This window comes from Centroberyx gerrardi, chromosome 22 (assembly GCF_048128805.1).
Source record: "Centroberyx gerrardi isolate f3 chromosome 22, fCenGer3.hap1.cur.20231027, whole genome shotgun sequence".
In the NCBI taxonomy this organism is placed as follows: domain Eukaryota; kingdom Metazoa; phylum Chordata; class Actinopteri; order Beryciformes; family Berycidae; genus Centroberyx; species Centroberyx gerrardi.
In genome coordinates, this window is record NC_136018.1 from 7,019,923 (window position 1) to 7,044,881 (window position 24,959).

General features: G+C 40.0%; 1 protein-coding gene across 2 annotated transcripts in view; it reads left to right on the top strand.

The window, feature by feature from the left end:
- LOC139924122 (cadherin-7-like) overlaps positions 1-7,867 on the top strand; it is a 69,321-nt gene extending 61,454 nt beyond the window's left edge. For both annotated transcript variants that reach the window (XM_071915062.2, XM_071915063.2), the window contains 2 exons: positions 842-1,090; positions 7,353-7,867. In XM_071915062.2, coding sequence (XP_071771163.1) covers positions 842-1,090; positions 7,353-7,867 — 764 coding nt within the window. The remainder of the gene's footprint in view (positions 1-841; positions 1,091-7,352) is intronic.
- Positions 7,868-24,959: the final 17,092 nt, after the last annotated feature.

Here is a 24,959-nt window from a genome sequence, read left to right on the forward strand (position 1 = left end):
TTGTGTTTTCTGCCTTGCTGCGCTCAACACCTTGAACCGTTAAAGCAAAATAATAAGACACAACCACATGTTTCACATTTTGGACGAAAGCACACTTATTCAGCATTTAACAATTGTTGTTGCTTTAAGCAGATTTTTCCCCTTTATGAAACAGTTGCCACCACGACTACTGTGTATTTTTCTTTATTGCTGAGAAATGTTCCTGAAATTGCTAATGTGGTGATCACAAGAGAACCCAACCATATATTCATTTTTCACCTGATTCTCAGAACAAAGAACAATCTGACCTGGAAAAACACAAAGGCAAAAGCTACATTTCAATTGAGACTGCTCAGTTTGAAAGTACAATTCAACCCATTGATGTACTTGTCATAAAATGGCTTTTTAGCTGGTGGAATAGCACATTGTTCGACTCTGACTGCCTCTCTCTCTCTCTCTCTCTCTCTCTCTCTCTCTCTCTCTCTCTCTCCTATGCTCATATTTCATATAAGATTTTACCATCAAACTAAAGCTGTTATTAGCCAACAGGTGGTCAAGACCAGGGAGCGATACCACAGTGTGTGATATAATGAATTGTGTTAATGACACCATCTGTTGACGTTCCTGCTTTTCATACTGTAAATTCACTTTCAACTGCACAACCAAAGCACAGCAATCATTACAGAATAGAAATGAATCAACCTGCAGTTCATATAAATGCAGTTTATTGTTCATTTGAAGGCAATCAATGTTGAAATGTTGATTGAAATGAAATCTAAGGATTTTTTTTGTCTCATGTGCAGAACTTTGCCGCCTCGTTCTTCCGTGTCTGACCTATCTACGCTTAAACTATATTTTCCAGACAACACGGCGTCCATATTGACGAAGCGAGGCGGTTTCCGGAGACGGGAGCAGCCCATGTACCGGCTGCCCGTGTTGATTGTGGACAGTGGAAGCCCCGCCCTCAGCAGCACGAACACGCTGTCGGTGCGCGTGTGTGACTGCGACTCCGACGGCGTGGCCCTGTCCTGCGGAGCGGTGGCCTACACAGCCACCGGCCTGAGCACCGGCGCCCTGCTGGCCATCCTGGGCTGCATCCTCACACTTCTGGGTAAGATCTGCCATGACCTCAGTGTCAGGCAACATGAGCGCTTATAACAGTGATGTGGTGCGAGTTGAGGAGGTTGGTACAAGAGTTAGACTCATACATCGGTTTGCTGATATATCAGGCCGATATTGGTCTTTTATTGAACATTAAATATTGGCCAGTCGATGTCATCTGACTCCGATATGATGGATATGAAGCAGTTTGTTTGATTACATAATTGTATAAATGATCAATGCTACATTGGTTGTCTATGGGAAGCCCTTAGCCTGAATTGATTCAAATGTGACATTTTGATTGGATTTTGCATGAATGTTTTATTATTATTAAACACTGAATACTTGGAATTTTTTGGAATTCTGTTCATGAAAGTGGTAAAATTTAAAGATATTGAAGATCGGCATAAAATATGGGCCGACAGCAGCTTCAATCCAAACATATGGGCATCGGCCTTTAAAAACCCATATCAGTTGAACCCTAGTGCATTGATTGGGGGGTAAACTGTGGATCCACCATCCTATATATTTCAATGGCAACTGGGCTAAGAAGCTATTTCTGCAGTTCAGATTTGAGTCCATGTCGTGTGGATGTAATACCAAGAACTGCATGCTTCAGTATTCAGAACTTCTTTGCACTTATCTTTGTTGTTTATGCATTCCTCAGGCAGCTGAATGTGTGAGTGGAGATTCACTAAAATAGAAGTGTATCCTGAGGTTTTCTCCATTCAGGTGTTGTACAGGTCAAGTCTGAGGAGAAATATCTTTCCCCTCATATCTCTTCTTTGGCGAATACATTCATGTGACCCGGGTCAGCCCAGCTATGAATTGCAGCCTAAATGTGTAGAAGTGAAATCCTACTGAAATCCTGCTGTCATAGGCGCAGAAAAACCTAAGTATTTTTACTCAAGTACTGTAATTAAGTACAATTGGTGGGTATTTTTAATTTCGTTTTTAAGCGTTGATTCTACTAAACTTGAAAGCAAGATCCTACTTTTTTATACTTGCTACTTTGAGGAAAACATTTAGAGTACAAAATGTGATCAGAAAACGCAGAATTGAATTAGACAACTTTAAGAGAAACCAATTAGAGCAAGCAAAACACTGACCACAGACGACTGACTCTCTTGGCTTAAAGCCCCAATCTGTAATTGCAGCATGGTGCTCCTTGTTGAAACACTGTCAGGCAGCTACTGGCTTTGTTTATTAACTGATTCATGCGATTGAAGACATTTCTATTTTCATTCTCAGACTGACTGACTGACTGAGCTGATAAAATATTTGATTGTCTCACTCTTTAGGTATGTATGTGAGCGTATCAAAAATGTATTTGCCCAAAAAATCATTTCTGAAGCACAGGGAAGTGAGGATATTACTGCATCTTCAACATGTATTTTTGATATTTAGAATGTTTTCAACATATCCATCAGGGTTTTTCTGTTTTTACTTTTACTTTATGCAAACAATTTAATATTTATGTTGAAGTCTCTGTCAACTTTTTTAAAACAGCATCTTTTGAATTTCGGTGACAGTCAGCCCCTCCTGCATTTGGAAACACTAGACTAAAAAAAAACACTGTGTCATAATGTGGATTTTCATTGAGAGAAAACAATGCCTGCGGGCAGTGTGAGGCGGTGATGAGATTTTAGATTTAGATAATTTTCCCTTCTAAGTGGCATAAGATGATGGCTTCCCCCCAGATACTTTTCAGCAAATTTATCCAGTTGATTAATTATATTATTTCGTGGAGGTCATAGAAAGCAAAAAGTATGAGCTACTATATTTCAAGGACACAGGCTTTAAATGCATTTGCTCTTTGTTTCTATCTCCTTGTATTATATTGTGTGTTAAGCTGTTAGTAAAGATACTTGTAAATGACAATTCATTAACGTACCCTAAAGACGATGCAGCACTCAACCATCACCAACAGTCTGCGTTATTGCTCATAAAACCCACAGACAAAGCATTACCCCATCAGGGCAGAGTAATAGTTTCATGCTTTGGTGATCTTCATTGAAAGCTGAGAAGGATCTAAATAGTATATACAATAACCGAAATGAGTTTTTTGATGGGGTCAAACTTTGCTTTTTATTCCAGTCCCCTTGAAGTTTGCCTTCCTTTTATTGCGACACAGAATACTTTTGGTGATAAATGAAAACTTCAGAAGAGCAACAGGGGGAAAAATGCGGCCGCGCAACCTTGAACCCGGCATCGCAAATGAAAGCTGGCTCTATTCTGCACGGCATGGCCTCAGGCCACAGGCTTAGAACTAATGGCCTCCAGTTTAATATACCTCCAAGCCACCTTGTGTGTGTGTGTGTGTGTGTGTGTGTGTGTGTGTGTGTGTGTGTGTCTGTGTTAGTGTGCGTGTCCCTAGCTGTCCCCATCAGTCTATTTTGCTCAATTGGACCAGCCTCTCCCCTTCCTTCCTGTTCTGTCTCCTTTTGTTCTGTCTCCCAGAGCTTTTTCTCGGTGCATATCCTCTCCCTCCCCAGCAGCCCCTCCCTCTGCCCTCGCATTAACAGCCTATGCACAACCGTTCGGCCCAATCCTTTATTCTGATCTTCCTTGATGGTCTTCCATCAAGACCTCTTTCAATCTGTAGGTAGCAATTGAGGCTGTGATTGCGCGTGATTGTATTGTTTTGGATGAAAGAAGAGCCCGAATAAGACGTGTGGTGTGTCTCGCTGCTGTCAGTCTCAGGACTCCTCTAGACTGAAATCTGCTCTCTCTCTCTCTATTTTCTCTCTCTCTCTCTCTCTCTCTCTCTCTCTCTCTCTCTCTCTCTCTCATCAGGTGAGAGGAACAGACACTTCCTTCGGCACCACTGATTCTAGTTATCTGTCGTCATCACTGAGTCTAATAACTCCAATGCACATTTTTGTGCAGAGAGCTCTTCAGAGTGCCACTCCTCCTCCAAGTCTTATTATTCATCAGTTGCTCCCAAGAAATTCCCTTGTATTATATTAACTTTTCTACCACTTTTCCACCTGCCTGCTGTCCCAACTGCCAGCTTTTTATCCACGCGTGTGTTTGTAGCCAAGGCAGTATATGCACATTAACTAAGCTAAGTGGTCATTAATCATAGGTTGATATTTTTAGATTTAATTGAACTCCTTTATTCTTTGCAGTAAAATGCCTGGGATTTATTTATTTAATTATTTTTTTTTGTAAATGTTATTTAAAACATTTTTAATGATACAGTCACTTTTGGATGATGCAGCCAAACTACTGAGACAAATCATTATCTTGTTAAGATCCAGCGCCATTTATTTCCTAGTACAGGTCAGGTATGGCTCATTCCTCCAGAGGGCCAATTAGGACATTACGTAGCACTGCAAAGCTCCAGACAGTTATTTCTCTGACTACTGCCTCTCAGACTCATTCTATATATCTTGTTCATTCATCTTTGTTTATCTTTTTCTGTCTGTGTTCCTCTGTCTGTGTTAGTGTGTTTTAACATCTGCTGTATACATTTGTTTGGCTGTATTCAGACAGCAGGAAAACCCAATTTGTTTTTCAAATAGACTGATTATCCACATTGTAATTTCTAAGTGACCAGATCATATTTGTGTGTTTAGACAGTATAACCATTTGCTTCCATTACAACATTGATTGTCACGTTATTTAAAAAAAAAATATATATATATATATTCAAGCTTCATTTAACTGAGCAAGTCAATTAAGAACAAATTCTTATTTATAATGACTGGCAAGAGGCAAAAGGCCCCTTGATGGGGAATTGGGGGAAAGGGAGAAAAAACAAAGACAACATCTTGTCCCCTACGAATGATGCAGATCCCCTCTGGGCCAATCAGTAACAACTAAACAAATGTTGCAGCATCCTCAGTCAGTGCAATTTTAAAAATGGCAGAATGTAGCAATGAGACGCATTTTTCCCTTAAGTTTTGTGAAAATCTGATCAGCGGCATCCGAGATATTGTGCGTGACGATGCAGACAATTAAACAAACGTTGTAGCGCCCCCCCTCTTCGGCCACTCAGGGTAATTTTAAATATGCTGGAACAGAGTAATGATAAGCATCATTCCCTGAAGTTTCGTCAAAATACGGTCAGTGGCATCTGAGATATTGTGCGTGACAGACAGATGGACCGGGGCCGAGCCATAGTCCCTCCCCCGATTTCATTGGGGGTGACAAAATGGCTAGCAGTTTGCAGAAGGATGCCGAGAACACAATGAAAGTTAGTGTAGTTATTTTAGCTAGTAACATGGAGGTTTTGCAATGTCAGCGATGGAGGAGAGTGGTATCTGTCATGGACGGTGAAACCTCTTCATTTGTCCAGGCGTCAGTACTATTTTCTTGCTGGCTCTCCGCCATGTTTGTTCTCTGCTCTTCTTGTCGCAACGTGTGACGTCAAATACGTGTCACACGTTGAGTGACGAAAATACAAAATACACTTGAAATCCGATCTGAGTGGTCAGACTGAGTTGCTTTTTCAGAGATGCAAATTTAATTGCATTTCAAACCAGTTACAAATGTGGTCTAAATCTGATCTGAAAATATCAAATTCCGTGTGTTTTGTGCTGTTCAGACTTCAGAAAAAATATCTGACTCGTAATGGATATGCAAAAAAATCGGATTTGAACATAGCATTTGCCTCTGTACATCTGTTTTATTGTATTTGTGTGTTATATGTATGTATTCCCTCTCTACCCCCATCATTTTGAAAGCCTTGGAGAGTCGCATGTAGTATCAGTCACACTATCTGTTTTCCAGCTCTCTTATTAGTTGCACTGCAATACAGAGACACTGGAGGTGTTGTGCGTAACAAAACGAGTGAATAATTAGTCCCAGGTTCAACAGAACCACACAAGGCTACGGAAACTGAGAAAAATTACTGTAATGAGAAAGTTCATTATAATGATGCATGCTGGTAAGGAAAGGGCAGCGCAGAAAACTCACCTTGTTCACCATTGATTGTGCTTGATGGATCATTTAAACAATTCAATTATAGCAAAAGCCAGGGTAATGCTGAATTGATCTCCTTCTATCCTCTTTTCCATTTACTGTACATCAACAGTGTAAATGTGTTATGAGCAGCAGGAGCGCTACTGTATCATGGTTATGTATTTGCTAAACTGTCCGGTTCAGAGATCATTTCTTACAAGCCACTTGGTACCTGATACAGATGGACGATTTGTATGCTTGGCCATCCACCTGCACACCCTAGTAGGACGTGATTGGATGTTGGCCAGCTTCCAGTGTGTGACGCATCGTGCCTGCCTTCTAGGCATTAAACCCTAAAGAGCTTTGCTGGAAAGCGCTGAGAATATTCTATTTCAATGTGCCACTTTGTAATTCACTTTGGAGAAGCCCTACTGAATCGAACAGAATTTGAAATGACTTGAGCTTCTATAATCAGAGGAAACAATCTTCCATGGAAATATTCGACATTCTGTCTCAAAGCACACAAAATTGTCGTGAATATTAGTAGTGGCTGTTAGACTGGAGGGACCAGTCCAATATTTTACAGAGAAACTGTTGACTTGTAATACTCCCAGTATTACTGCAGTAGAGTAGCACCAGTCACCAAATATCCAACAGAGGGTTACCCATTCATCAGGGTTTCCTGCAGCCTTTCATGTGACACTGCCTCCCTTCCACCTCCTCCATTTGCTCCCTTATTAGGGGGTGTGAAGTGGTGTTTGGCTTTGGTTCCTGGGCCTCTTTCTCTCTAGCCCGCAGTAGCTAGACGCCGCGAAGGAAAAGAAATATGGGCCCACGGAACGATATTTCACTGGCACCAGCATGACATTGATGGATAGAGGATCATTAGACATTTGCCAGTTTGCTTGGGCGTAGAGTTATTTTCAGCAATAATGTATGGGAGAGGGAACAGGGTTGGAGGAGGGGTTCTGGTAAGATCTCAGAGGGCCACAGATTCCAGTTTGGTGGAGTTTTCTATAAGACTTGAAGCAATATGCAAAATGGAGGTGGTGGAAACCATGGAGGGCATTATATTACATTCTAGGTTTACATTTGTGATGTAAATCAAAGCAAACAATGTAGTCCGCACACTGTGTAATGCTCCCACAGTGTATTTATTAACACAGCTGTTACATTGCGAGCAGATTGTTTGCTTTGATTTATGGATGGTTTCACATTGTGGTCAACTTTGGGTTATATATTATATTTTTATCCAAAAGCACTGTGCCTTTTAAATCCCTGTGATCTTTCAGGATCTGGATTGCGATGTAAAGAAAGTAATTCCAGTCAAAACTGACCCGGACATCTCTCCCTTTTCTCTGCAGTGATGGTTCTGCTAATTGTGACAATGCGTCGGAGGAAGAAGGAGCCTCTGATCCTGGAGGAGGAGAGGGACATCAGAGAGAACATCGTCCGCTACGACGATGAGGGCGGGGGAGAGGAGGACACGGAGGCCTTCGACATGGTCACCCTGCGCAACCTCAACGTCATCAGAGACCCCAAGGTCCGGCGAGACGTCACCCCAGATACGCCCACCTTCTTTCATTACCCGTCAGCCTCTCGCCCAGCCTACAAATCCCTGCCGGACAACGTGGTGTTTCGAGAGTTTATTTGGGACCGGCTAAAAGACGCTGACGTGGATCCATCAGCTCCCCCATATGACTCTCTGCAGACATACGCTTTTGAAGGCAGCGGCTCAGTAGCAGAGTCACTAAGCTCACTGGAGTCGCTAAGTACAGACTCAGAGCAGAACTATGACTATCTCAGCAATTGGGGACCACGCTTCAAAAAGCTGGCCGACCTGTACGGCAACAGCGACGGCACCAGTGTCTTCTCATAGCCCCTAAATGTCTCTCTTAACATTTCTTGGACTTAAAACTAAAAATTAACAAGAGTAATTTATTGTTAACAGAGAAAAATGAATTTGTCTGCCGTAGTGCAGTGGGGGAAAGATTCAATGACAACAAAAGTGAGATTGGGAAAAAAAAACACTTTGACTTCAAAGGTTTTGGTTTGTTTACCTCCCTTGTATGGATTTTCAAAAGCGTGACATGGTGAGTTTTGACACAGACTTCAAAAGTGGCTTGACTAAGGAGGAAACCTTGTGCGCAAAAGACATTAAAGGTTTCAGATTTGGGCTCAGGTCCAGCCATTGACTGCAGATTGCATACATGTTGGAGTATTTTTATGGGGAGGCACCTGTCCTTTCATTCCAGCGATGGGCACAAGCCCAGCACTCTTGCTTTGATGCATTCCTTTGCTATCTTTGTGCTAAAAAAACATAAAAGTTTCTCCTGAAGTGCTCTGTCCCCGGCGGCTAATCAGTAGTCACTTGACTATTCATTTGAAATTTGACAACAGTTTCTATGTTTTTTGGGGCAGTGGGATGAGGCGGTGGGTGGGGAGGGGGGGTGTTTTTCATAGACATTTAATAAAGAGCCACATTATTCATGGACTCAGTCATACCTCTCAATATGAAAAGTGCAACTGCACATACAGTATAAACAAATACTTAGTTGATGTGCTACGGAAGTGGTGTGAAGACATAAGGTGTGAAAACCAAGAAAAGAAAGAATTTTTGTTAGTTTGATGTCTCCGCTGGGTGATACAGGAAAACATAAAATTTCTTCTATTCTCCTAACAATACATTTTGCAGATGTTGCAATGTGGTGTTTGTCTGAGTCTGTTTTTCTTCAGCCTTTCTATTGCCAAGTCCAATGTATGATTTCTGAGGTGTAAAATGTCAGGATTCAGTTGTTCCGCTTTTGTACGACGGCACCTGGAAACATCTACTCCATCAGAAAGCTTTGCTGAAGGATCAGTCCTTGTTGTGCTTGATTGCAAGATTCACGCAGCCTAGACTCTAGAAAAAGAATTTGTTTCTGAAGTGACAGTCATTAGCTGGATGAAGTTATGTAAGTAAATGAGTTTTGCTTCTGTAGTTTGCAGAGTCCAGCGTATATTGTCATACAGAAATGTCTTTGGCAGAATGAAATCAATAATGCCCATGTTATGTTTATTGCTGGTAAAGGACACACTGTATGATAATCATATTGTGCAGATTTTCTTTCATTTTTTTCAGCTGAAACAAATTATGTTACAATTGGGTGTCAACATGTAAATCAAATATGTATTATTATTTATTTTGAAGAGGCAGAATTGTGTGACTGATGTTTTTATCCTTTTTGCTGAAAATAAAATGGACATTCAGTTCCTTAAAAGACTGCAGGGATTTCTTTCAGTCCTTCTGAACATGGGGGGGGGGGGGGGGGGGGGGGGGGGGGGCTGGGTAAATAAATTAAATGAATGAATACTTGAATAAATATTTAAATAAACAGTTTTTTTTCTGAGGACAAACTAAAAACAACATCTAACAATGACAATCAATAGTTAAAAAGAATGCCGCATCAGTTTCTTTGCATTTGGAGAGCTCAAGGAGCCAGATGGGGGGTTAGGGAGGGAGGAGGAGGCGAGAGTTTTCTTTTTGTTTCGCGTCTCTTTTCGATGAGGCTTTGTACTTGAAAGGCCTGATGGAGACAAAGCAGCACGCTCGACGCTCTGCAGAGGCATGTGTGATGAATGCTTTTCACACTGTCGGCCTTCTAAGGAGCCTTTTGCAAGTTAGCCAGGCGTTCCTCCTGTGGTCGGATGAGGCTCCATTAGGGGTGTGTGCAAATATTTCAGCTCAGATTGTGTGAGCATTGTCAGCATTTTGTTAGTGTACATATGTGTATGCCAGGGTTGGGACCGTTCATGAATAGAGAATGCATGGTAAATTCCAATTCTTCCTGGAGTTGGTATTGGAATTGGAATTGCAGCCAGCTCTATGGAAACAGAATTTGGAATTTCATTGGAATGACAGGAGACAGAATGGAATTCTGTTAAATTCCATTCCATTCCATGTCTTGACTTGCTAAACATTATAAACCAAACATGAATAAAATAAAAAACAGTTAAACAAATCAAATACACTCAATCATAATGTATTACGATTACATGTTCTGCATCAAATACCACCTGAAATGTCCCTTTAACATTTTATGATATTCAGTGTGATAATATACAACACTATGTGTAATCTCCGATATTTGATAAGAAAAAAACAAAAAACATGCATTCAATTAAATTCAACTTCCTGAAATTCCAATTCAGTTCTGATTCTGTTTCCTGTAGGTTTTTTCAAAATCCAATTCCAATACCTCCAATATTGTAACTAATGAGTTCCAACCCTGGTGTATGTGTACATATGTATGAGTTTTTGACTGCACCACTTGGTGAATATTTAGTACTGCTACTCTCTGCCATTTGACCCAATCAGTTTTCCTCTTCTAAGAAGACTTACCTAAGGAGCAATCTGGTCTATTTGTTTGAAACAACAATGTTGACGATGAGGAGATTCCACATGTGATCCATCTTTAGCTGTGTGAAGTGTATCTCTAATACCAGTCGGTCAAACTCTTCTTGGCTATTGTACCCCAAATGCAGTTTCTGAACCTTCTTAGTTGGAAATAATCTAATAAAGCTGTAGTGAGTCCGGTCTTGAGATCACTTTTCTGACATCTTGGACTTGTCTTGGTCTCTTGGCCTATTTTGACTCAGACTTTATAGTCTTGGCCACTTGGTCTCCGCCTATCTAAAAAAATGCAAATGTGTTTCTCTCCACCTGGTCCATCTTTGCTTATTTTCTCCCCAGCACTATAAACAATTTAAGGGATTACACCTGTGTATAGTATGTAAAGGTCCTCAAACGTCTACTGATTAGTCAAAACCCTCTGCATTTATTAGTTGGATGTTGCAGGGTTTAGTAGAGAGCTGCTGCAGATAGACCTACATCTCTGCTGATCCCTAAGAAACTCCTAAAGTATTATTTTTCCATTTGGAAAGACATGTACACTGTGTATTGCTGGTCTTAGTCTTTTCTCTGGTGTCGGTCCTGACTTGGTCTCGACCCCTTTTAGACTTGGTCTTCACTTGAACTTGGCTGGATCTGATCTTGGCTCGACAAAGCTGGTCTGGACTGCAGTCCTGTAATCTAATGCTTTGAAGTTGTTCAGTAATTTTGCTTTGTGTCTGAAGATTTACTAGTGAATCTAAATCAGATGAAATTTCAACTTTATAAGAACGCATACACAATTGGCAATTAAATCACACTGGTTCTTCCATTTTGGCATTTGGTATAAATCTCACTCCGTAGATGAACCACATTATGAATGAAGATGTGTGATGCAATGGGGCGGACCAGGGACTCTAGCTGTTGCTGTATCTCGACAGCTCTCAGAGGTTCATGAATACAATTGACAGTACTGTAATTCACAGTGATGCAATAGATTGCAATAAGCTTGTTATGCATCTTCACTTGGGCCGGTAAATATGTCGTCTCCTTACAGGTATTGACATAGTTTCTAAAGCTTTGAAGATGGCAAAAGGAAAACATCTGAGAATATTAACTATGAGTCAGGAGTAACCAAGATAAACGTGTGCGCTCATTATAATGCAGCTCACACAAGCCCACAGGAACTAAGTGAACAGTGTTCCCACTCAAGTTTTCACAGGTTACCATACATGATGGCCTCTTACATAGCCTATTGAAAACCAGATAGATCCACTCTGTGAACTAGATATACCAAATAGAGAGATGCATCTGGAAATCAGCATATGAAAAGCTCCTATAGAGGACTGGGAGGACGGTTACATTCAGCTCCAACTATACAATAATTTATTGATAACAATACCTTAGAGAATCAAATGTTCCTAAAAAGAACAATTCAAAGTGAAAATGGAAGTAAGGCGAAATGTTCTCTTCCTGGTTTTTCATGTTTTTACTATTTAAATTCTATATACCCAAAAGTTTGTAGCGGAAGTCGACTGCAATTCACCCGGTTTCCTCCAATGCCATTTGTGGCATATAGATCATACAGATCTGTCTGGTGGAGCAAATGTCATTTTTAGGGGCCAACAAGTGTGAAAAGGTGTGATAGATATATCACTGAGGTTTGGTTGTAGATTTCATATAGATGTTTTTATCTGAATTAAAGGAGATGGACATTGGTTCAACCACAGACATCTGTTGTCAAATCTAGCACTGATAGCTGCTCTGACCAGACTGGCTGTCAATCAAAATCAGCAGAAAGTGTCTTAAATGCCTGGTGCCTGGGGGTACTTAGGAGCAATCAGGGACCCTCTGCTATCAGGGCTTCAATCTGGACCTTGGTTGATTACTCCTGTTGGCCCAGAAGCCTTGGCTAGGGAGGCCTTGGGCTCTACAGACACTTCACTCAATTCTTATCATAACCATGCATCATCAACAAATTGCCCTGAAAAAGAGGGGCCCATTTTCAGAGAGTCGTGGAGAGATGAGGAACACGCTTTTCCTTAGATTGTCTGCTGGAACATTGCTAATAGAGTTTGACCTCTTGGCTGCCTGTTAAAGAAATCATTTTTCTGCAATAGCCTTTTGGCATCACATATAACACAGGTGTCTGCAATCATTTCTCACACAATTACTGTATTCTCCACCTATAGTGCTCTGTGAATAATACTATTAATATGTTTTATTTAGTTATTTATTTATTTTGTCATTACTTTATTTATTTATTTATATTACCCACAGTATTTGTAAGGTTGTATGGTAACAGTATGGCTTTTAACAGCTCTCTTTGACTGTGAAGCTTTGTGAGAAAGACAAGATTAAGAGAAAATGTGTAGTTTGTATTTGTTAATTTATTTGTTTTTCTTATATTGCCACAATGTTATAAATTGACCAAACAATCATAAACACAAGCCTTTTCATGTGCATGCAGTTGACCGAATAAGATGAATTCGTTATGAATATGATAGATTAGGATGGCTTACTTTCACATCAGATCTCACAAAAATTTGCTTTGGGTATACCTCCAGTGTTTAAGTCACCTACCTCAAATGTACACTGCACTCTTCTCCAGCACAGAGGCTGAGAAATGAGGTGAAATATAAGCTTAACTCTAAGCCAACTGGGGAATAAGTCCTCACATATTTATGCATGTGAGTGAATATTTATTTCTGCGATTACCCAGCATGAAACAAAACTCCAAAGCAAGTCTTTCTCCAGTTTTTTTCCTCGCACAGAGAAAAATTTTCTCTGCTGGCCGTCCATCCCGGGGTGTTTGTCGGTGGCAGAGAAATGGGGCCCCGGCTTTAGCATCAGCTGGATGACTCCTCTCTCCGCACTGGTCCTTTGAAAAAGAGAAAAGGAGGGAAAGGAAGATCAAAGGGCGTTGCAGCACCATGTTTTATTCTCTGTCTCTCTCAGCAGTGCTCACAGTTCTTCTGCCTTCAGCGAGCGAAATGTCAGACCTGAGGTTTGTGTACTCTATAGTTCCACCCAAATTAGACTGGTCCCAGACCTGGGCAATATAAATAATTCTCTTGAGGTGTGTGTGTGCAACAGCTTGCTGCTCGAGTGCCTGGGGAACACAAGGAGTGTAAAAGTAGGTCAAAGTGGCAGGATTGGGGTAATGGGGAATAAATGAACAGAAATTTAGAACAAAAACTTCAAAAGAATTCATAAATAATCTATCATTGATAAATATCCCTGTAAAACGGTCAGAGTTGTGAAGAGGCCATTGAAAATGGACATTCAAATATGAAATTTGACTGTCAAGGTCAGCAACCCCTTCAGTTAACAGTGAAGTCATTCTGCTTCTCAAAAACAACAAGATAAGAGAAAAAAGTTAACTTATAAACCACATTCACTTATTTTAGAGGCACAGACACGCAATTAACTATTCTTATACTGTTTCTAGTACACTATTTCTTGGTCCAAGGAATATCAACTTTTAGGGTATTATGCTTGGTCCAAGGAAATTCATATTTAGGTTGTTATTCTACAAAAGTAAATTCATTTTCTTACAATTTCCCCTTTTAACTAGTTTTACGAGCTTTGAATTCTCAAGATAGAGAAAACTACAACTGTATTACATCATAAAATTCCATTGCCTTAGATGGTTGAAAGAAAACTTTATGTAGCCATGTTCTCATGCAAATTACAGTAAGAAAGAGAGAACAGTCCACCGTCCGCAATAACAACCTCAGTTTCCATTCAGCTCAGGTCAATTTTGGCAGAATTCCCCTTTAAACACGTGACCGCAAGACCGATATAAAACATATCCATGCTTAGAGCATCGGTATAATGATGAATTAAAGTAATTAGAAGATGATGCACTGAGGCCCTCTCTCGTGATGATTGGCAAAAACATGTCAGAGCAACATCAGCATTAATGAGCCATAATCGACATAGGCCTAATTAGCAGCGCTTTGTACTTTTACGTAGGTTTATCATCATTAGCCAAGCCTGGCTTGATATAGCACTGAATATGTGGGTGGCATAAGTGTTTGTTTATCGTGTAGACATGGAAAATAGTTACATACAACAACGGCATCCAGTTGATGGGAGTGTTTCTGTAGTCCTACACTGCCATCGGGAGGGGCTTCAGGGCTAATTAGATCTCAAAAGACTCTGGAAACTGTGCAGAGAAACGTATGAAACAAACAGGCCAGTTGTGAGATTGAGGAGTTTAAGTATTTATGGATCATTATTATACATTCAAATGAAGATGATTAATAGCATCATCTATCAATGGGACTATTAAAACCCTTCAGCAGAGGTTTAACCCCATTTTTATATATTTTATTGCATCACTGTATTTAAATGTAAGTCATTGTTTGACTTGCTTGATGCAAATCTATTGAGAATCCAATATTGAGAGTCCAATAAAGTACATATCTCAAGTTTGAATCCAATGAAGTGAAGACACTGTGTATTTCTATCTGGCATTTCTCACTCTGCTGATCTTATGATGTTTGTCTGACAAAATTAATGAAGGTATTCATCGATCATGTATTCTGCCATCTACTAATTTACATATTTTTACATTAAACAAGTATCCCAACCTGAAGAAGCAGTCAAGTCCCTGCTTAATAATTCACTGGCTGTTGTCCTTTTCTATTGTAATTTCAAGGTGTGACCATACAGGGTTTATTTTTCTAATAAAACCGAATGGAACAATGAGAGGATGGAATTATCCTGGTTGTATTTAATTGAGTTTGACCAGGTCCCTGCTCAGTGTCGGTCTAATCTCCCCGCAGCACTGTAGTCTCTCTCCCAGGGAGACAGGGGAGGCCGATAAACTTTGAAGCTTGCACCGAGAACCTGCTCACTGCACCCTCTGCATTATTCATGATGCAGGGACTAGAGCATCTTCAAATGGCCTGTCATTTCCTTTTACCCTCCATCACAATGGCCATATGCTGCAGACACTAGAGCAGGCTAGGGAAAAGCAATCTGCGGCTAAGCCTAGCCAAACAGTAACACATACATACTAACAGATACATTCACAGGTAAACCCACGCAAGGGGATATGTACAAGTGGGAAACTTGGGAATTCAAAATCTGTATAGTGGCACATTTCAATCTCCTGCCATTGACAACTCACCTCATCCTCCTACTGTTTCCACCCCACACAGTTGCTAAAGTAAACACGCAGTGGATGATATCCGCACATTCTTGCCAAACTGAAGTTTGTGTCGGTGACGAAAAAGTTAAAAAAGGACAAGCAAGGGAAACTAAGAAAAGTTTTGAACATTATTTGCAATGATCCATCCAAGTTTTGTGACATTTTGGAAAGATCAGAACTGCATAAACATAATTGTTCTGATTGGAAATGGAAGATGGAAACCTGCAGCTACAGCATTGTCATGAGGTTCAGTATATATTTTTATTTTTATTTACTTTATTTGCTTTAAACAGAGTTACAAATAATGAAGGAGTAAGCATTGTTAGAGGATAAGTTGCATGGTCTTCAGTTCCTCACTGTGACATTTTGTCATCCACCCCTGAGTCCTTTCAGCATGGCGTTCCACATGCTATTTGTATTTACAGAGTTTGTTTGCGTGACAAAACCACACAAGGCACGTCCCTCAGAGGTAATTGGGATTGCCGTCATTTGGCCTCCCTAATGTCTGCCATTCAGCATTAACATATCATTAGCTCTTTCTGGGACCGTTCATTCAGAAAATTAGAGGTCTCCATAGACCCTCAGCTCCATCAATATGGCAAACCAGTTGACACCCTTTCTTTCTAGTTCTCAGGAGAGAGAAGCGAGAAGGAGAAAGAGAATGGTTGTGGGAGTACGACTGGTGTTTGAGGTGATGCTTGATTATATTAATCTGCTCAACTTTGCATGTGTGACTATATTTGCTTGAATATCATTCACTGTTTATAGTGAATACAACTGACATTTTTTCTGACATTCACTCGAAAACAATGAAAGTTAAACAATGAAAACTAGCTTAGTGCTAGTTTCAACTGGTACCTGTTTTGCCTGTGAAGCTGACCAATATAGCAGCTTAAAGTATCAAACCCAAGTATATCAATTGTACATTCAACATTTCTAATAATTCCCAGCATCTCTAGACTAAGCTGATGACATCACGCAAAAAACAAAAATCAAGAAGACCCAAAGCAACCTGCTTAGACCTATCTATCATCTCTCTCTCTCTCTCTCTCTCTCTCTCTCTCTCTCTCTCTCTCTCTCTCTCTATCTCTTTCACACATGCACTCAGACACACAGACAGACACACACACACACACACACACACAGCTCCCCTTCAATGTCTCTCCACAGTTATTTCAAGGCTAACCGCCACTATAAGTCGCTCGCGTAAAAATGTGTACAATACTACGGAACCCTAAGGCAAACTCACTTTTAATTTATAGATAGAGAATTTGAGGACATAAACTATCGTTTCTTGGTGCAACACACTTAAAAAAGATGAGCTGAAAACAGCCGCTCCATTTAGCTGAAAAAGCTCCAGTCAATACCTGCCCTGGCTGAGGTGAAGCAATTAGCCATGTATTATTATTAAGTTATTATTATTATTGATTGGTCGATTGACAGCCAAACGCGATGCAGGACAACTTTGCCCCCAAAAGAAAGACAACCTACACCAAACCCAACATACCGTATAGAAGGCGCACATGGCTCGCTTTAAAATGGAGATGACAGATTGTGGAATGTGATAAAATTGCATACGACTCCCAAGGGCTGACATAGGTTCTGCTAAAATAACATCAAGTCTAAATGATTCATTAAATATTATTGTAAAACCCTGTCCTTGTTGAATGGTGGAGATGAACTGCACTGCCTTGATACCTAATGACAAAACATCTGGTAGATTGTTGCTTTGCTGTGATGAAATTGCTGTAGCTACAGCATTTAGTCTTAGTAAATACCTTGTTTTGACACCTATAATGGCACGGAGCCCGAGTTGTTTTTCTCTCACACTCTAAATAGGTAGCTGCTGAAAAGTGAGGCTGTTCTTCTCCTCCATAATTAGAGGTTAAAATTAAATCAACAGATAAATACAAATAAACTATGGCGCAAAGCCACAAATAATTACGTGTGACGGGAGTGTCCTGGTGGCTCAGGATGTTAATGTGTGTACCAACAAACTGTATGGGTTAGACCCCAAGGTCTTGCTATGTGTCGCAGTCGCTGCCCATCTCATTTCCCTCTCTCTCCTCCCCTGTACCTATCACATTACCATTGGAACTAAGGAGGGACGGTCAAGTCCCTTTAAAATAAACACATTTGAATGAATGAATGTACTCTTCTTCTGTCTCGTCTTCTCTTCCTCCCCCTCTTGCTCCTCCTCCTCCTTCTACTCCTTAGTATTAGTAATAGTAGTTGTAAGAGGAAGTCAAGAAGTCAAGATAAACTTGAGAGAGGGAAATTAACATAAGACAAACAAACAAATGTTGAAAATCATATGAGGTTAGGTAAAAAATAAAGAAAATAGAGACACTGAAAAAGAAAAGACACAAGACGAGGAGTGGTAGTAGTAGTAGCAGTAGCAGTAGTAGCAGTAGTAGGAGTCGTAGTAGTTATAGTATTGTTATTTTTATTCCTTTTATTATAAACCACATACCAAAAGAAAGATCAGGGCTGCTTTTATCAATCCAATGTGGAAAATATCCTCAAGGTTGAACATTGTTGCCAACAAAATAAAGATATCTGGATAAGAGACAAGTGTGGACTCCTGATGGGCATAACAACACATGCGAGACCATGAGTAAACAGCTCCCATAGATAGCCATTACAGAGTCACTGTACAGTGGTAAAGGCTGTCTGATCCCTGCTGGTGTGTGTTTCAAATTCAGCAGACACAAGGAAGCTGATCCAATTCCCAGCATCCTGCAGGACATAGATCTGCATTTCCTCTGCACTTTGATGAAGCAGCAGCCAAGCTGTCCACCTCCATTAACAGACCCTCTGATTTTACACTGTGCTCTGACAACCGTGTGTGTGTGTGTGTGTGGGTGGGTGTGTGTGTGTGTGTGTGTGTGTGTGTGTGTGTGTGTGTGTGTGTGTATGCTTGTGAGTATTGTGTGTGTGTGTTTGTGGGTGCATACAGTAAATATGTGTGAGTGCGTGCATATGCTTGTGGTGTGTGTCGGTGGATGTGTATGCTTATGTAGGTTCAGCCAGGAAGTTGAAGTAGAGTTTCATCAACAGGGCAGCCCGCGTTTATTTTTTTAGGATTTGTGGGCAGTCTGACATCTGCTAGATGTGACGGGAGACAGGAAAAAAATACCAGCAGACATACTTTACATATTCTACAATATTTAAAGATGCAGCTGGTCAATCATGCTTGTATCATCATGTAGTAGCACTTTACAATCGTCTTATTCCAGTGAATTATTAACTTATAGAAAAGTATTAATTAATGAATTCATTATCCATACCCACTTATGGGGGCTGGAGCCTATCCCAGCATGCACTGGCCGGAAGGCAGAGAAACACCCTGGACTAGTCGCCAGTCCATCACAAGGCCTGGGAAAATGTTATAAGTACAAATGAATACTGTATAAGTGCTTAACAAAGGAACAGGAGACCGGATATGTTAAAAATACCTGATGGCTCGCACTCAGACTTAAGGGTCTGCTAAATGCCACGGCAGCCTTGTCACAGTTATGCAGTACAATGATCCAAACAGCTTGAAGGGCAGGACAAAAAACACTCAGCATCTATTTCCTCCATGATGACGTGTATACACAGGATGGTTAACTACGATAAATTGGCCAGAAATTGGCCAATGAGTTCAGACGCACTTGTAATGTGGCTTAAATTGCATGCCCTTTCAGGCAGGGGAACAAACCTCCTCAATGTCAGTGCACTCTCCCACATGTTGAGTGCTTAGTTTGCCATGCAGTACAAGATCTCCGGGCCTGTTTAGTATTCACCCACTTGAGTTTCCTAAAGGTTACCAAACCTAATTAGACATTTATGCAGGATCTTCAAAGGTCCCTCCGTTATTAATGATGTGCTACTTCTGAGGACTGCATCGATGGCTTTTTTCTGACTCGGCGAGCACACTCCTCACAATATGTGCATACACAATAGAGACACATAGACACACAAGTGCAAGAGGAGACTGGTGGTTGGCTGATGGTGATTATTGGAATCGCTTACATACAGTAACAGGCTTAACTGCACACACACACACACACACACACACACACACAGAGAGACACGCGCACACATGCACACATACTCACACACACACACATGCAGTGTTCTGTGAAAAGGTTAAAAATAGGACGCTCAGCTGAGCCTACTGTAAAACAAACCAACACTGGTCCTAGTCAAGTTCAGTTCAAAATATAACCAAAGGGTGTTCGAGTCCCACCTTGAATGGTGTGAGTTGTCTTATTTGAGACCAACGGAACAAAACGGAAACAAAATCGAAAGTTTTATGAATCAGAATCAGAATCATTTTATTGGCCAAGTATATTTGCAGATACAAAGAATTTAGCTTAGTGGTTGCTTGTGTATTTTGTTAAAAGACAGAAAAGAATAAAACATTATAAACCAATAAAAACAGTAATATTCAAAAAAAATAAAATAAAATAAAAAATAGAAACCGTAGAAACCGTAGAAGAAATGTAACAGAATAACATATAATGCAGAAAGAACAATAGAGAGCATCAGCACCCTTACAGGATCTTCCACAAAAATATTCAATACGAGATCAAGACCATGTCAAACTTTAAGTGCTATTTTTAGAACAAGACCAAGACTACAACCCTGATCCATCCTGATCCATACCCATGTCCAGTACAGAATAGAAAAACCCAGTACAGAATAGAAAAACCCAGTACAGAATAGAAAAACCCAGTACAGAATAGAAAAAAACTGCTGTGGTAGCAGAGCCAGGTGACAACTCCAGCCTCTCTTTGCCCTTTAACATGATTAACTAAATGCGATCGGCAAATTATTTCGCAATTATGCAGCCATGTTTACATCAGGTCTGAGCAGTGCCCAAGGTAAGTGTAAATGACAATACATCCCAAATAAAATTACATTTCCATTCATTATTTATTTTCGGACCATAATCAATTATGAATGACAGCTAATTAGTGGTGTGCCAGAACCATTCCTCTCCTCAGTGTCAGACTCTACTAGATGTATGTCATGCAGTGTGGACATTGACAAAAAACCCTTCGCCGCTTTACAGATTTGGGTGTCTTTTTGCTGAGGAGACTTCACTAATCACCTGTGAAAGTGTATGCAGACAGTGTGCGTATGTGTGTGTGTGTGCATGTGTCGGTCGGTGTGTGTGTGTGTGTGTGTGTGTGTGTGTGTGTGTGTGCATGTGTGTGTGTGTGAGAGTGTACACGTGCATGTGTTTGATAATAATAAGGCAAGTGAAAATGAAGAGGAGCTAAACTGTGTAAGTCATTTCTCATTTCCCTGCTTCACTGCCCGTCAGAAGAAAGCCTTGCATTTTGAATGATGGCTCAAACAACAAAAAGTGAACAAAAAACCCTGTGGCTCTGAGGAGAGAAATGGAGAGCAGGAAAGAAAGAAGGAAAGAAAGAAAGAAAGAACGAAAGAAAGAAAGAAAGAAAGAAAGAAAGAAAGAAAAGAACCGCACAAACATACACATGTGCAAACATACTTGATAAATGACAAATATCCACTTATTAAAAATGACCAAACCCACAAACAAACAAAGCAAAATCCTGATATCAATACTTTGATAATACCATTGAACATGCCCTGAAAGTGAAACATAATAGAAAGAGAAAAAAATTACCTATACAGTTGGCACTCACGCAGTTTTGGAAGGACCTTTCAAGGGGCTGATTTAATGTGAGAGCATCAATCCTTTAGCAGGCAGAGGGCCTTGACAGCAGTGAAAGTAATCTCTTCTTTATTAATGGGACTTTTCACTTTGGACCCGGGGCCTTTGGTATTCCATAATGGTAGTTTCATACTACAGACCTAAGGAAAGAACAATATGAAATCAGATCAAGTGGATGTGGTATGAATGATAAGTGGGAAGTGTTTCTTTCTCAATTCGATGGCTAGCTTCACAAAAAAAAAATAATTTAGATTTACGAACCTAAACCCTGAAAATGGCTCAAATATATATTGATTTCATGAAAAGTCTCATGGCTTGTGCAGAGAAGGATAACGTTTGTTTCTTGGGTCATGCACAGGGAAACCTGGGAGATACATACAATATCTCCTGATATCAGAGCGCTCATTGATCTCATCCTCAACCTCTGCCATTGATAGGAATCAGAGGCATGATAGATTTGCGATCGGTTTTATTCTGTTGCTTAAATTTAACATCAGCTTGTTTAAGTTTTAATGTTATTTGGTGTCAGTTTTAGTACTTTGACAATCGTGGCTAAGAAAAATGTGTTAAAAAATAAATGCACACGAGAAGTGCTTCAGAAGTACATCAAGCACCAAATAAAAAGGGTGTTTCAAACGTTCTTTGAATGCTCTTAGGGTTCCTGCTGGAACCCTTTGAAGTTGAAGACGCTTTAATTTATGGGGCTCGTTCTTCACAAGACAACTGCTGTTCTTAAAAGGCAAAACTATTTGGGGCTCAGTGATGTGTTCAAATGCTTTTTCAATGTTTACATGAAACTGGGAGCTGAAGGCTTTAAAAGTGGCCTGGGTTCAAAACCCACTTTTAACTTATTTTGTGACTGTTTTTCCTATATTCAAATTATGTAACTAGGATTTCTATCTCCATAACACAAACTTGAGTAAAAGAAAACAAATAAATAAATGTAAAATAAATGGAATGGAGACTGATGAATATGAATGTATAGTAAACAAATACCCTTTTGGTGATTCATAAACTCACACAAACAGCAAAGGTTCACTTCTTGCTGCCACCTACACCAAAGTACTATGTATGAGACATCCTTATTCCCTCTCTGTTGTTTTTATTTATTTATTATTATTTTCTCATGCTCTATTCATCCCTGAATGGGCAAGTCTTTTTTCTATATGCTCCCTTTAAGGAAGTCAAGTGCAGGACTACAAAACTACTAAGACTACAACTACAGAAGAGCTCAAAGACACCCGCAGGGAAGATGTTTGCCATCACGGGGTTTGAAGTTGTGTCCTTTAGTTGAAGAACAGTCTCCCCCCTTCTCACTACACCGCCCTGCTGCTCCTTGTTCTCAGGTTTTCATGAGTTGATGTTAATGCAATCTGATTTGACAAAGGAAAGGGCAGTGCACGGTTTTATCCTCAAGTCCAAATGAAAATTGGCGATTAGCTGCAGCCTTACTAACTCTACCATCACATGCCAGTCTGGTAAATCTGCTTTCCAGCCATTTGAGGAAATAGCCACTAATGGGCCTGCTGCTGTCTGCTTCCTCGATTTACATCATCACCAGTCCCACACTGCAAAGCTCAAAACGCCTACAAACCAAAGCAGCCACATTTGACAGGTTAGAAACCTTAAGTGTCTGTTGCATTGTGGGACCAAATCATGTCATCATAGGAGGTCACCAGTTTGCATGCACCTGTACCATCAGATTTTATTTGGCAGCACAGAGAATAAGCAGTGGTGCCTATTTGTTAATCACTGATTCTCGAGTGTTTTTTACTTAATTCTTAGTAACAAACACCTGAAATAAACTTATTGATAACCTCTAAAACATTAGGACAGCATGGAGAAACTTTGCTTTTATTCTATTTTCTTCATTTTCTTATTGTTAAATGGAAATGAATTTCTGCAGCTGGAGCCCTAAACCCCAAACAACGCTGAGCTTGAAGCCACTAATGGCTCTGATGATGTTGAAGTTGCCTCATGGTTTGATGTCAAACTGTCAAGTGTCTTGCAAAATGGACTGCATATTACACCCAAAGATCTATCAATTTCATTAGCTTCTGATGAAAAACAAAACAAATTTCCCCAATTTTGCACAATCTATTGCACCGCGTTGTTACTTATTAATTACATTTCAAAGTGTGACAATCCCTAAATCTCACTGGAACAAATGGAAGCTCATTAATGAACCGGAATAGTGAAGGCTCACACGAAATACTTGGAGGAAATGTATTCTGTAAATCCTAAAATATTAATGTTTGCATAATCTTTTAAGACATTTTCTGTCAGATTTGACTCCAGCACACATGCTGGGCTGATCACAGCCGTGGTAATGTACAAGGGCTCTCACATGAAACTCATTTCTCCTGGTGCCAGTTTACTTAAATATCGTAGTGTAGTGAGCGAATTTAAATACAGATCTTTGTGATGTGTACTGTCTGAAACTTAATGTTAAGTCTCAGTCCTGATCCTGATCCTGTTCCTGTTCAGTCACAGTCAGCTGGGATCTTCAGCTTCACTGGTTGAGGTGTCTTGAAATGCTTTTACTGGGATCACTGGTCAATCAATGATGAATAGTTCAGTAATTTAATAAGCATCTAAGCTAATGTATATGTAATGCTATTTCAGAATTATCCATATGCCCTGAGGTTATAGTTCACTTTACACTTATATCTGTATATCTATTTTGGGAGGAATTGCAGCTTCATGGTCATGACTCATGTGCAATATTTTAAAAAAAGTTACTTCTATGTAAGTAAAAGGCTAAAGATACTTTTCAATACTATTCAATAGTGAGTTTTACTCTCATGTCAGCAGTCATTATGTCAAAGTAGGGGACTTTTTTTTTTTTTTTTCAAAAAGTCACTTCACTTTCACCTCCAAGATGTAATGTAATGTAATGTAACATGTTGGATGACAACGACACATGCAGTATTTACCTACTATATAGCTCAGAATCACATCTGTTGTAATACTCATTTAACCATGTTCACATTGCCAAAGCGTATATAAATGATCTAATCCCTCTTCATCCAGACCTCATTGCACACATATTGCAAATGCTTTTATTTATTTATTTTTTATTTTTCTTGAATTTTTTTTCAGGCATCTTTTCAATCAGCCTGCTGTCTGCCAAACGAGAGCCCCGCAGTAAAAGAGCCTCCAGTGAGCATCATGTGGCTCTGTGATGAGTCTGGCTCCGGTGTTGAAAGGGAGAACTGAATCTATAACCTGTGCAGGAGAGCAGGGGACAGAGACAGTTGACAGAGTGAAATCCTTCACATCGCTGTAATGGACATAATTACACAAAGAAAAGGGCTGTTAGGTTAAATTACCCGTGATATTCACCATGGGTAATGACAAAAATTCAGAAGGTTAAATGACACCAGGAGCTGAATGACTTTAGACGTTAAGGTGCTATTGAAAAAGGAATTACAACGGAGCCTTCGTGGGCAAATCCAATGTCCCACATGTTGGACTGTAGAGATTGGTTTGAAAGGACTTTAAAAAGACATTTTTTGTGAACACCTGCTTCTATAGAAATCATTGTGAGACTATGATTTAGTCTAAAAACCATTGGTCTGATAGATTGTTTCCAACAGTGCTCCATGTGGAAGCTATTCAAGCTCACATTGAGAAGCAGCGGTGGCTTGAAATTGTCTTGTGAAGCGGTTCACACTCATACAAGTAGCGTGTAGCAGTAAAAGGAAGAACTGTAAAGATCTTCGCAATTATTTATTCCCCATACATTC